Source organism: Pan troglodytes, chromosome 9 (genome assembly GCF_028858775.2).
Source record: "Pan troglodytes isolate AG18354 chromosome 9, NHGRI_mPanTro3-v2.0_pri, whole genome shotgun sequence".
Classification (NCBI taxonomy): Eukaryota; Metazoa; Chordata; class Mammalia; order Primates; family Hominidae; genus Pan; species Pan troglodytes.
In genome coordinates, this window is record NC_072407.2 from 110,007,919 (window position 1) to 110,021,118 (window position 13,200).

The 13,200-nt window shown below is 40.2% G+C and overlaps 1 protein-coding gene across 1 annotated transcript in view; it reads left to right on the forward strand.

Moving 5' to 3' along the window:
• CUL5 (cullin 5) overlaps window positions 1–13,200 on the forward strand; it is a 96,563-nt gene that overhangs the window by 14,231 nt on the left and 69,132 nt on the right. Inside the window, 1 exon segment of the mRNA XM_522173.9 lies at window positions 10,837–10,946. Coding sequence (XP_522173.3) covers window positions 10,837–10,946 — 110 coding nt within the window.

The following is a 13,200-nucleotide window of genomic DNA, read 5'->3' on the forward strand; positions in this document are numbered from 1 at the left end:
CCCCATCTCTAAAAAAAAGTCAGTTATAAAATTGAGTTGTTTTGCTTTTCTTATGGATTTTTTAGTTCTTTACATATTCTGGATGAGAGCCTTTCTTGGATATACATATTAGAAATATCCTTTCCTGGCCCAGCGTGGTGGCTCACGCCTGTAATCCTAGCACTTTGGGAGGCCAAGGCAGGTGGATCACCTGAGATCAGGAGTTCGAGACCAGCCTAACCAACATGGTGAAACCCCACCTCTACTAAAAAAATTAGCCGGGCATGGTGGCACATGCCTGTAATCCCAGCTACCTGGGAGGCTGAGGCAGGAGAATGAGAATCACTTGAACCAGGGAGGCAGAGGTTGTAGTGAGCCACGATCTTGCCATTGCACTCCAGCCTGGGCAACAAACAAAACTCTGTATCAAAAACAAAACAAACAAAAAAAACGCAGTATCTTCTCCACTCTGTGGGCTGCCTTTTCACTCCCTGAATGGTGTCTTTTAATGGCTAAAGTTAATTTTAATATAGCGCAATTTATAAATTTTTTTCCCTTTATGGTTAATGCTTGGTTTTAAGGTCATATGAGTAGTTCAGATTTCTACTTGTATTAATATTTTGTTAGATTTTTAAAAACGAAAACAAAATTTTAAAATTCCTTTTATAGATTGAGTCTTAAGAATGTATCCTGGGTGTCTGGTTGAAGTTGGTGTTTGAAAAAAGAAAAAAAACAAAGAATATATCCTGGGACCCTTCGGGAGTCCATGTACTACAGTTTAAGGAACACTATACTAGAATGTGAATTGCTTGAGGACTTTTCATTTATGTGCCCCAATGCACAGTAGAGTCTCAGATGTTTGTTCAATGAATAAATGTAATAAATGACAAGCTCCCCAAAATAAGTTTAAACTCTTCTATCAGTTTTATTATTCTTGTTTTTTCCTTAAAATTATTTGTTTGGGTTTCAAAAAATACAAGTATTGCTAGAATTTGTTTGAAATTTTTTTCCTTTATAAAAGGAACCTAAAAGTTTAAACAGAGTGTGGTATGAAATTTTTTATTTCAGTGGAAAGAGATATTTAACTTCTTGGAAAACAGTGTCCTCTTCCTCCTCCTCCACCATGTTTGAAAAGAAATGTCTTTTATGTAGTGATGTTTCCGCCGTATGGTTTCTAGATAATTGTCACTAAATTTTTATAATCATAGATCTTTGCAGTTTACTCTATAAGCCTGATGAAATTAAACCAAGGGCTGGATCTGGCCCATTGATTAGAAGCCCATTCATTCCTTATCCAGGAAAGGACCAGAGAGTAGTTAATTAAGAATGTGGCTTTAACAGAGCTAAACTGCTTGGATTTGATTTCCTGCCCTGCCACTTATTGCCTATAATTTTTGACAAATAATCTAACTTAATCTCAGGTTGTACAGTGTGCATAAAATGGGAATAGGCCAGGCACAGTGATCATGCCTGTAATCCTAGCAGTTTGGGAGGCTGAGGCAGGAGGGCCACTTGATCACTTGAGGCCAAGAGTTTGAACATGCAGTGAGCTATGATTATGCCACTGCACTCTTGCCTAGGCAACAGAGCAAAATCCTGTCTCAAAAAATAATAATAATAATAATAAAGGAATAATATCACTGAACACATAGGATAGTTGTGAAGATTAATTCATACTTGTAAACTGTTTGGAACAGTACAGCACCTAACATGTAACAGTCAGATATTATAAAGTAAAATAATCACAGTGATGCAGTGATTTACACATCTACGCTGAAGATTATAGTGAAGTTAATAGAAGATACAAATGCTGAACTAAAATTTATTTACAGATGTCAGATATTCAAACCATTCGTGGAAATGTAAGGAAAATCAAAAGAAGTCTTTTGTACAACAGATACTACATGTACAAAATTTGTTGGCCTTTATAATCCCCAATTAGTGAAATGCCATATATTTGCAATAAAAAAAAATAGTAGAAAATCTTGGAGTAGAATGATTAAACAAAGACAATAGAAATGAGAAATTTTTGCTAAATTCCATCCTTCCATAATCTCAATTTCAAGCATCCTACTTGATTACCTGTTACCACCCTGTCTTTCTGACTCTCTCTAGTGCTTTTATTCCAACAGTCCACCTCCACTACTAAAGCCTTCAGTTCAGTGACTCTGCTACCTCATTGTTTAATGTCTTATATCTGTGGTTTATAGTTTTTATCAAATTAGAAAACATTTTTGCATTTTTCTTCAAATACTCTCTACACCCTTACATCAAGATTCCAATTATGTGTAGGTTAGGTCATTTGATGTTCCACAGCTTACTGATACTCATTTAAAAAATATTTCTATGATGTTCATGCCATCCCATACCTTTTTGGTCATATAGAATATGTATAGTAGCTGACTTAATGTCCTTGTTTACTGAATGTAACACCTGTGTCATTTCTGGGTCAGCTTCTTTTGATGATTTTTTTTGTCTTGGTGATAGTTTATATTTTCCTGTTTCTTTGCATGCTTGGTAGTTTTTAACTGGATGTCAGACATTGTGAGTATATGTTTTAGGGGCTTGATTTTAAAAATTTTCTCTAAATAGTTTTGGATTTGGCTGTGATGCAGTTAGGTAACTTGGAATCAGTTTGATCCTTTTGAAGCTTACCTTTAAGTTTCGTTAGAGTGTGTCCAGCATATCACTCGGGGTAGGGCTACTTTGGCTCCACTATAGACTCAATAACTTTCTGTGGACTCTACCCAATGCCTGGCACTTTAAAGGGTGTTTCCACTCTGGCTGGTAGCAACACTAACTGTTTCTGGCCCTGTGTGCGCTCTGCTGATTGTTCTGCCCATTCCCATTCCTTCCTAATGGTTCTTTCCCCAGTCTCTTACAGTTTTCTCACACCCAGGTACAGGTTAGTACTCAGCCACAGGCCTCAGGGACCTTCTGTATAGATATCCAGAGCTCCCTTGATGCCACAAATTCTAGTCACCTCAGCCTTTTCAAACTCTGAGCTCTGCCTCTTAAACGTAGTGAAACCCCTAGCGGCTGTTTGGGTTTCCCCTCCTTGTGATGAGGCCTGGAGACACTCTCTAGGCAGTATGTTTGGACATTTGTAGCGCTCACCTCATTTGTTTTTCTTTTCTCAGGAAGCGCTGTCCTGCACTGCTTTTGGTTTTCTAGTTTGTTTAGGCAGGAGGGAAAATCTGGTTCCTGTTATTCTGTCATGATGGGAAGCAGAAGTCTCTTTCTCTTTTCACCTTGAAGTCCATTTTCTCCGCCTTACCCAACATAAATTCTCTTCTCAATCATTATAGTTGTTCCCTTCAATACACTTTTTGCTTCCTTGCCCCTGTCTTGTTCTGCTTGGGAAAAGTGTACAACCCTGGTTAAATCTGTCTCTTCACTTTTCAGTGCCAGTACCTGTGCAGCTGAATGTCACTCGAGAAAAAGACACAACCGTGCTATTTGCACCTTAAATCCATGACCACAATGAGGCCAGTCATACTGCATTTCCAGAGTCACTTATTCTTCCACTTTCCTAGATGTATTTTTCACATCTTTTCTGTCAACATTCTAGCATTTCCTCCCCCATCTTCTCAGACATTGTCCTTATTTCCACATCACTGGGAAATTAAAGCAATAAAATATGAACTTCTCAGAGTCATACGACATCTATCCTTGTACCAGCACCTACATGTACATTCTTTTGCCTTCTCCTCTTAGCCTGTAGTCACTTCCTCCACATATGCGCTAGATCCCATTCCCTCTTGCCTATCCAGTGCAATTTAAATTCACTAGCAGTTTCTCTCCCTTTCCCCACATCATCAACATTTCATATCCTGGAATGTTCCTGTCAGCATACAATCATACTGTATCCTAGCTTTAAAAAATTATTATTTTGGCCAGGCGCAGTGGCTCACGTTTGTAATCCCAGCACTTTGGGAGGCTGAGGTGGGCGGATCACGAGGTCAGGAGTTCGAGACCACCCTGGCCAATGTGGCGAAACCCCATCTCTACTAAAAATAGAAAAATTGGCTGGGCATGGTGGCGGGCACCTGTATTCCCAGCTACTCGGGAGGCTGAGGCAGGAAAACCACTTGAACTTGGGAGGCGGAGGTTGCAGTGAGCAGAGATCATGCCACTGCACTCCAGCCTGAAAGACAGAGTGAGACTCCGTCTCAAAAAAAAAAAAAAATTACTATTTTTTCACTTCCTCTCACCCTATCAATTACCATGCCATTTCTTTACTCTCTTATACAGGAAAAATTGTGAAGCGTTGTCTGTACTCTTTCTAGTTTTCTTCTTATTTATTTTTGTTTTTATTTACTTATTTATTTTTTGAGATAGGGTCTCACTGTCGCTGTCGCCTAGGCTGGAGTGCAGTGGTGCCATCATGGCTCACTGCAACCTCCGCCTCCAGGCCTTAGTAGCTGGGATTATAGGCGCCACCATGCCCAGCTAATTTTTTTTTTTTTTCTTTGAGACAGTCTCCCCCTGCTGTCCAGGCTGGAGTGCAGTGGCACAATCTTGGCTCACTGCAAACTCCGCCTCCCAGGTTCAAGCAATTCTCCCGCCTCAGCCTCCTGAGTAGCTGGGATTACTGGGGCCTACCACCACACCCAGCTGATTTTTGTATTTTCGGTAGAGACAGGGTTTCACCATGTAGGTCAGGCTGGTCTCGAACTCCTGACGTCAAGTCATCCACCCACCCCGGCCTCCCAAAGTGCTGGGATTACAGGTGCGAGCCACTGTGCCCAGCCAAATTTTTTGTATTTTTAGTAGAGACAGGCTTTTTCCACGTTGCCCAGGCTGGTCTCGAACTCTTGGGCTCAAGTGACCCGCCTGCCTCAGCCTCCCAGTGTTGGGATTACAAGCATGAACTATTGCGCCTGGCTCCTCGTTTCTCTTAATTCCACTCTTCATTCCACTCTAATCTGGTTTTTGTCCTTACTACTCTGCAAAAACTTCTGTGGGCAAAGTTTCAGTAACTTCCATATTGCTGTTTCAGTGGTTATCTTACCTGATCTGTCAGGAGAAATTCTTAAAATTGATTATTCTGTCTTTCTGACACACTTTATTTACTTTTTGTCCAGAATACCATACTCTTGGTTTTCTTGCCACCTGTGCTCTGGTTGCTCTTTTTGTCTCCTTTGCTAGTTCTTACTCCTCTCTCCGCCTCTTAATGTTGGATATCTAAAACCTCAGGCTTGGGTCTCCATCTTTATTTATCACTTCTCTCACAGTGATCTCATCCAATAACAGGTTTTAAAACCCATTTGTATTCTGATGACTTCAAGTTTTTATTTTCTGATAGGCCTTTTAAATTCTAGATTTCCATATTGGACTGCCTATTCAACATTTTCATATGAATGTATAATAGATATGTTAAATGTAATACATCTAAAACCAGTCTCACAAGCTTTCCTTAATAAGCCTGTCAAATCTTCTTTTATTCTAGTTGATGGTAGTGCCACACTTACTGGACAAAAGCCTTAAAGTCATGCTTTACTCCCATTTTCTCATATCTCAGATGCTTACTGTTAGGAAGTCCTATTAGTACCACCTTTTGGGCATCTAAAATTGAACCACTTCTCATACCTCCTACCTCCATTGCTATCACCTCAGTCCAAGTCACCATCAGTGCTTCCTAATCCTACACCCAGTTTTAACCCTTGCCCCTTATAATGTATTCTCAACATAGCAATGAGGGAGATTTTAAAATGTAAATAAGATTATGACACTTCAGGCCAGGTGCGGTGGATCACACCTGTAATCACAGCACTTTGGGAGGCCGAAGCGGGCGGATCACAAGGTCACGAGTTAGAGACCAGCCTGGCCGACATGGTGAAACCCCGTCTCTACTAAAATACAAAAATTAGCTGAGCGTGGTGGTGCACACCTGTAATCCCAGCTAGGGCAGGAGAATTGCTTGAACCCAGGAGGCAGAGGTTGCAGTGAGCCGAGATCGCCCCATTGTACTCCAGCCTGGGCAGTAGAGTAAGACTCCATCTCAAAAAAAAAAGATTATGACACTTCTTGCTCAGAATCTTTTAATGGCTCTTCATCTCACTTATAGTAGAAACCAAAGTCTTTATAATGGCCTTCAGGGTCCTACAAGATCCAGCTCAGTAAGATCCAGTAAGCTAAGTTACTTCTATGACCTTATCTGCTCTCTCCACTTTGTTTACTTTGCTCTACCTTGAATACATTAAGCATGTTTCTATCTTATGTTCTTTGCATTGGCTGCTTTCTCTGCCTAGAATACCCTTTTTCCAGGTATTCCCCCATTGTCAACTCCCTGTTGGCTTCCCCACGGCCCATTTGTGTGAGAAGAAGAGTGCCTGTGAAGGGATTAGTTGTGCTGTAAGGAGTGAAGGATAGAGGGGCAGGAGTATGGCAAATGTTGAAGTTCTCTGAAGAGCCAGTGAATGAGAGAATTGTAGACCTACTAGCAACTGTTGAGTCCAGCTTATTTGCTATTCTGAATAGTAATGAAAGAATTCAAGAGACTTTGTAGCAAGTTAATAGAGATGAGGCAGCCTTCAGTCAGTCAGTGAAAACGTACATAAATCAAGGTTCATAGTCTGAAGATTCTTTTTCTTATTAATAAGGCATTCTGTTTTGTAGATAGTGGATTTGGTGTCCTGCCACTTAGTTATGATTTAATGATATGCTCTTCAGTTTAATAGAGAATAGGTCAAGGAACTACTTGAGCATCATTTTTGGAATCTATTATAAAAGTTTAATAGAAAACATTTAATTATTAAATTCCTTTTAAAATTGAGTATTAGGGAAAAGTGTTTATTATGTGTTCCATCAAAAAGGAGAGCAAAAATATGTTTCCTGGTACTTAACAATGTCTATTAGGAGATTTCAGAGCCTAACCAGTGTTTAATTTATCTCCAGTACCTGTCTACTCTGGTACTCTGCACCTTTTATTTTTAATTGCAGGACTTACACTATATTTAATTTTATAAATTACCAAAAGTGCTTGTGGAAATAGACTTTTGAAATTAGAAAGTATCCTCTTATTAAGAAGGTATTCTTTTTTTCCATATCAGTCAAGAAAAGTGTTCTTTCTATGGTTCTTTCATATTTGTTTATTTGCACATCTCTTCCTCATAGGGAAGAATAAAAGAAGAAAATGAGAGTTACAGGAAAATAATAAACAGTAGAAAAAGTAATGTGAGGCCAGGCATAAAGTTATTATACAAAGTATATGCCACAGCATCACAATTCTGACTCTGAATTTCCCAGTAGCCAACACTAAGAGGAGTGCGAAGTTACTTAGGTGATTCATTTAAGTCCATAAGGTAAAAAGAAACTAGTTGTTCAGGAGAGAAGCGTAGCTAATCCCAGTACTAAGTTTTTAGTGGATATCTCCCATGGGTCCTTATGATAAGAATACAGTGGCTGGGTGCGGTGGCTCACGCCTGTAATCCTAGCACTTTGGGAGGCTGACGTGGGCGGATCACCTGAGGTCGGGAGTTTGAGACCAGCCTGATGAACACAGAGAAACCCCGTCTCTACAAAAAATACAAAATTAGCCAGGCTTGGTGGCGCATGCCTTTAATCCCAGTTACTCGGGAAGCTGAGGCAGGAGAATCGCTTGAACCCGGGAGGCGGAGGTTGCGGTGAGCTGAGATCGTGCCACCGCGCTCCAGCTTGGGCAACAAGAGCGAAACTCTGTCTCAAAAACAAAAAGAAAAAAGAATACAGTGTGATAGAAGCAGGCATCTGGAGCAAGACAGTATATTAACTTTTAGGATGAACTATGTTCGTGAATATAAGCAGGATTTATAAGAGTATGATGTTAATTTGTGGTTCTTAACCTAGTTTGGGTCATAGACCATCTAACATTATTTTTATGTAATTTTATCATGAATTTGATAAACATGCAGATTGTGGACTAACTTCAAGAGATTCTGATCCAGTAGGCCTGAGGTAGGTTTTAGGAATCTGTATGTGTGTAATCACCACCTCAGATGATTTTCACGTAGGTTGTTGTCAGATCATATGTTGACAAACTGTTTCAGTGTTATAATTTCAGGGAGTTTGCATATTCCATACAATCACTGTATGCATCTCAGGTTCTTAACCTGAGCAATATCAATAGATTTGTATAACTGAAAAATAATCATGAGTCTGGGCCTGGTGGCTCATGCCTGTAATTCTAGCACTTTGGAAGGCTGAGGAGGGTGGATCATATGAATCCAGGAGTTCGAGACCAGCCTGGGCAACATGGCGAAACCCCGTCTCTACTAAAAATACAAAAATTAGCCAGGTGTGGTGGTGCGTGTCTAATCTCAGCTGCTCGGAGGCTGAGGCATGAAAATCACCTGACCCTGGGAGGTAGAGGCTATAGTGAGCCAAGATTATGCCACTGCACTCCAGCCTGGGCAACAGAACGAGACTCTGTCTCAAAAAAAAAAAAAAATCATGAGTTTCATAGGGTGTTTGGTGCTGGTGTACTAGAAAGTTAGGTTTTACATTTAAGTCTTTAATCCATCTTGAGTTAATTTTTGCATATGGTATAAGAAAGGGGTCTGGTTTTACTTTTCTGCATATGGCTAGCCAGTTATCCCAGCACCATTTATTGAACAGGGAGTCCTTTCTCTTTTGCTTTTGTCAGGTTTGTTGAAGATCAGATAGTTGTAGGTGTGTGGTCTTATTTCTGGGCTCTATTCTGTTCCATTGGTCTTTGTATATGTTCTTATATCAGTACCATGATGTTTTTTGGTTACTACAGTGCTGTCGTATAAAGACACATGCACACATATGTTCATCACAGCACTATTCACTCTAACAAAGACATGAAATCACCCCCAATGCCCATCAATGATAGACTGGATAAAGAAAATGTGGTACCTATACACCATGGAATACTATGCAGCCATAAAAAAGAACAAGATCATGTCCTTTGCAGGGACATGGATGGAGCTGGAGGCCATTTTCCTTAGCAAACTAATGCAGGAACAGAAAACCAAATACTGCATGTTCTCACTTATACGTGGGAGCTAAATGATGAGAACACATGAACACATAAAGGGGAACAACACACACTGGGGCCTACCAGAGGGTGAAGGGTGGGAGGAGGGAGAGGATCAGGAAAAATAACTAATTGCTTAATCCTGGATAATGAAATAATCTGTACAACAAATCCCCATGACACAAGTTTACCTTTGTAACAAACCTGCACATCCTACACATGTACCCCAAACTTAAAAGTTAAAGAAAATCGTGACTTTTGTTGAAATGTATTGGCCAAAACAAACCAGATGGTCCTAGTTCAGTGGCTTACTCCTATAACCTCAGCATTTTGGGAGACTCAGGTGAGTGCATCAGTTGAGCCCAGGAGTTCAAGACCAGCCTGGGAAATATAACAAGACCCCATCTCTACAAAAAAATACAACAATTAGCTGGGCATGGTGATGCGCACGTGTAGTCCCAGCTACTTGGGAGGATCAGGCAGGAGAATTGCTTGAGCCCAGGGGGTCAAGGCTACAGTTAGCTATGATCACTCCACTGCCCTCCAGCCTGGGTGACAGAGCAAGACCCTGTCTTAAAAACAAACAAAAAACAAATCACATGGTCACATTTAACTTGAAAAGGAGTACTAATGACTAACACATATGGGGTCTCTCTCTCTCTCTTTGTTTTTGGCAATGTAATTGATTATTATTTTTCCTAATATTGCACTACTTTTACATTCCAGAGATAAACTGTATGATTATGAGGTCTGATTGTTTTGATATGACACTTGTTTGATTTGATAATATTTATTTAGATTTTTGCATCTTTGTTCTCTGGTAAGATTGGCCTGGAGTTTCCATTTCTTATGCTTTTCTCAGCAGTTCAGTGTCAGGGTTTTTTGTTAGCATTATAAAAGGAGATGAGTATTTTTCTGTTTTTTTTTTCTCCTCAGTTTTCAGAGTTTATATAGATTTCCAATATACTTTTTGTGAGTTTAGGACAACTACAAAATTAGATGGTACAGTCTCCACATAAGACTATTCTCACTTCTGACACCAACTGTAAGCTTGGGGGATTCCCAAAACCACTCTCAGGTTTGATAATTCATTAGAAAGGCTCATAGCATTTAGTGAAAGCTGTTGTACCCATAGTTATGATTTGTTATAGGGAAAGGATTCAGATAAAATCAGCCAAAGGAAGAGACTCATAGGGCTAAGTTTAGGAGAGTTCCAAATGCGAGCTTATCTTGCCCTCTCCCCATGTGGTCAGGACACATTTCTCTCCCGGCATCAATGTATGACAGTATGCACGAGTACCATCAAATAGGGAAGCTCACCCAACCTTTACTGTTGAGTTTTGGTGGAGCTTATTCACATAGGTGTGATTGATTACTTGCTCACAGGGATTTCAGTCTCCGTGTTGAGTGACCCCCTGTGACCCCAAACCCGTATCTCAAGTTATATTGTTCGTCTTCTCAGTTGGTGAGCCTCTACCTAGGATTATATAGGTGTGGACAGTCCCCTCCCTGAATTGCATTATTAGCCAATCCAGTATGACCCAAGGCCTCCCAAAGACATACTTTTTAGACGTAACTTTCTAAGTGTCCAGAGATTATCTACTAGAAGCCAAGAAGAAAGACCAGACTGTCTCCTTGGACAAGGCCAAATTCTTCACTAAACACATTTGTACAATTAATTTTACTCTTTTATGATTGTCTTCCTGTGATTCCTCAATAACGGATTAAGCCTGTAGGGATTCCATTATGGAAAACTGGTTCATTTAAATTTGAGCCCTTCATTTCTCTAGCTGTCTCATAAAAATTACAGGATACTTTTTATTTAACTGCATTTAAATTAAACTCCCTTTTATCTTTTTTTTTTTTTTTTCAAGAATAAAGGTTCTCTTCAGTTTGAAGACAAATGGGATTTTATGCGCCCGATTGTTTTGAAGCTTTTACGCCAGGAATCTGTTACAAAACAGCAGTGGTTTGATCTGTTTTCGTAAGTACCCCACTAATTCTGTTTGCTAGCATAAAGGAAATTTTGGTGATGTCTTTCCATACCCAAATGGAATGTGTAACTCTAAGTTTATCTGTTTACCTATTAAAAAGTATTACTAGTTATATTGAGGGTCTCCAAGACCTCTCCCAGGTGTGATGATTTGCTAGGGGGCTCACAGGACTGAACATACAATCATACTCACAGATATGAGTCATTACAGTGAAAGGATCCAAAGCAAAATCAGCAAAGGGAAAAGGTACATGGGGTGAAGTGCAGGAAAAAACAAGCACAAGCTTCCAAGAAGAGTCCTTTCCCAGGGGAGTCACACAGGACACACTTAATTTTTCCAGCAATGATTGACAGCGTGTGATATGTTGTCTACCAGAGAAGCTTATTGGAGACTCAGTACTCAGGGTTTTTGTGGGGGCTGGTCACATAGGCAGTCTCTCTCAACATGTACCAAAATCAGTGTAAACCATATTGTTTATATAAACAGTTTAGGTACAGTGAGCCACTGTTATTTCAGGAAAGTGTAGGAAACTGTTGACCATTCAAGTTCTCAGATGCCAGCCAAAGGCTAATCTTACAAGCAGGCATTTCTAGGGGATGCAGTCTCAGGGGTGCTGGTAGTTGGTGCTGTTAGGTATGATTGTAAGTTCAGCAGTCAGGTTGAATTAAAAGGACTCATGGCAGCTTGGAAAGGGAACCCTGAGAGATTTCCTTTAGGAAAAGGGGGAAAGCTTTCAGGACTAGTTGTGAAAAGCAAAAATCATTAATGTCCTCCTCCTCCGCTGTCTCTTCCTAGCTGCTGTGTTTTGTTTTTTCTTCCTAATAAAATCAGTGTATCCCTTTCAGTAATGAAAATTTCATGTCTTCTCAATCATCCAGACCTGCATGAGGGACAAAAGTCTTTTTCACTAAAAAACATTTTTATACAACTTAATTAGAAAGACATACTATATTTAGGAATTGGTCAGGATGAAATCTTGAATTTTTAAAACTTTTCAAAATGGGCTTATGTTATCTCCCACCCCTTTTGTCCTGATCATTTATCTAGTGGGTAGCCTAGAAAACATCAGTTCCTTTCTGGGGACAGCTGCGTTTAATAACCAGACTGACTTACTGAGGTGTGTGTGTACCAGGAGGGGTGACAGGAAAGAGAGAACTAGAGTCAGGATATTAAATCTGTTGTTGCAAACTGTAACCAATCCAGAAAGGCAAACACAAGTCAGTAGCAGTGAGACATCTCAAGAAGGGGTCAAAATCTAATCTGTAAGAAGTGGGCGAAGGGGCTACACTCTTTGTGATGTGCCCCCTCCCAACTACAGCTTTTGGTAGGAACCACCAGTTGGGAATACTGTTAATCTCCATATCAGATACATAAGACCAATCAGCAGCTTGATTTTGGATAGTCCCATCAGAGAATAAGCCTTTTTCTTTGGTTATCTGTGAGTGTTTGAGGTGGTCCAGCCAGAATCCATTATGTTTTCATAGTTTCTGGCTCCACAGGAGGATATCTTTTAAATATTCAGTAATCTTTGACGGCCAGACAAAGTGGCTTATGCCTGTAATCCCAGAACTTTGGGAGGCCAAGACAGGGTGATCGCTTGAGCCCAGGAGTTCAAGACCAGCCTGGGCAACATAGTGTGACACCCTGTCTCTTAAAAAAAAAAAAAAATTATCTGGGTGTGGTGGCACATGCCTGTAGTCCCATCTAATTGGGAGCTGAGGTGGGAGGATTGCTTGAGCCCTCAAGCAGATTGCTTGCTCCATTGAGGCTGCAGCAAGCCGTGACTGTGCCACTACACTCCAGGCTGGGTGACAGAGCAAGACCTTGTCTCAAAAAAAAAAAAAAAAAAATTGAGGCAAAGTCCTGTTTATTGAGTATATGCCTGCTTTTGGTTCAGCACAGCTTGTGTTGAGGTTGAAATAGCCCAGTAGCAGAGTGTCAGGTTTCAGCCTAGCGTCAGATCCAGGTAATTGAGATCTGTGATTTCAGGATTCCAAAACAGTTAGTGTCTTGTCTTTGGCAGCAGTAAAGCCAAGATACTGCAGGCTCGCAGTCATATTTCAAGTCCGAGTGATCAGCGAGACTGTCCTAAGTCCTTTTTACCTTGTCTTAGGATCCAACTTGATCTGCTCAAAAATATGCACATCAGGCTGGAAAATCATCAGCTTTTAAGGGTCAGACATCTAATTTCACAAGAATTCAATAGCAATGAAAAACTGCATTTAAAATTCCAAAAGTGTATTT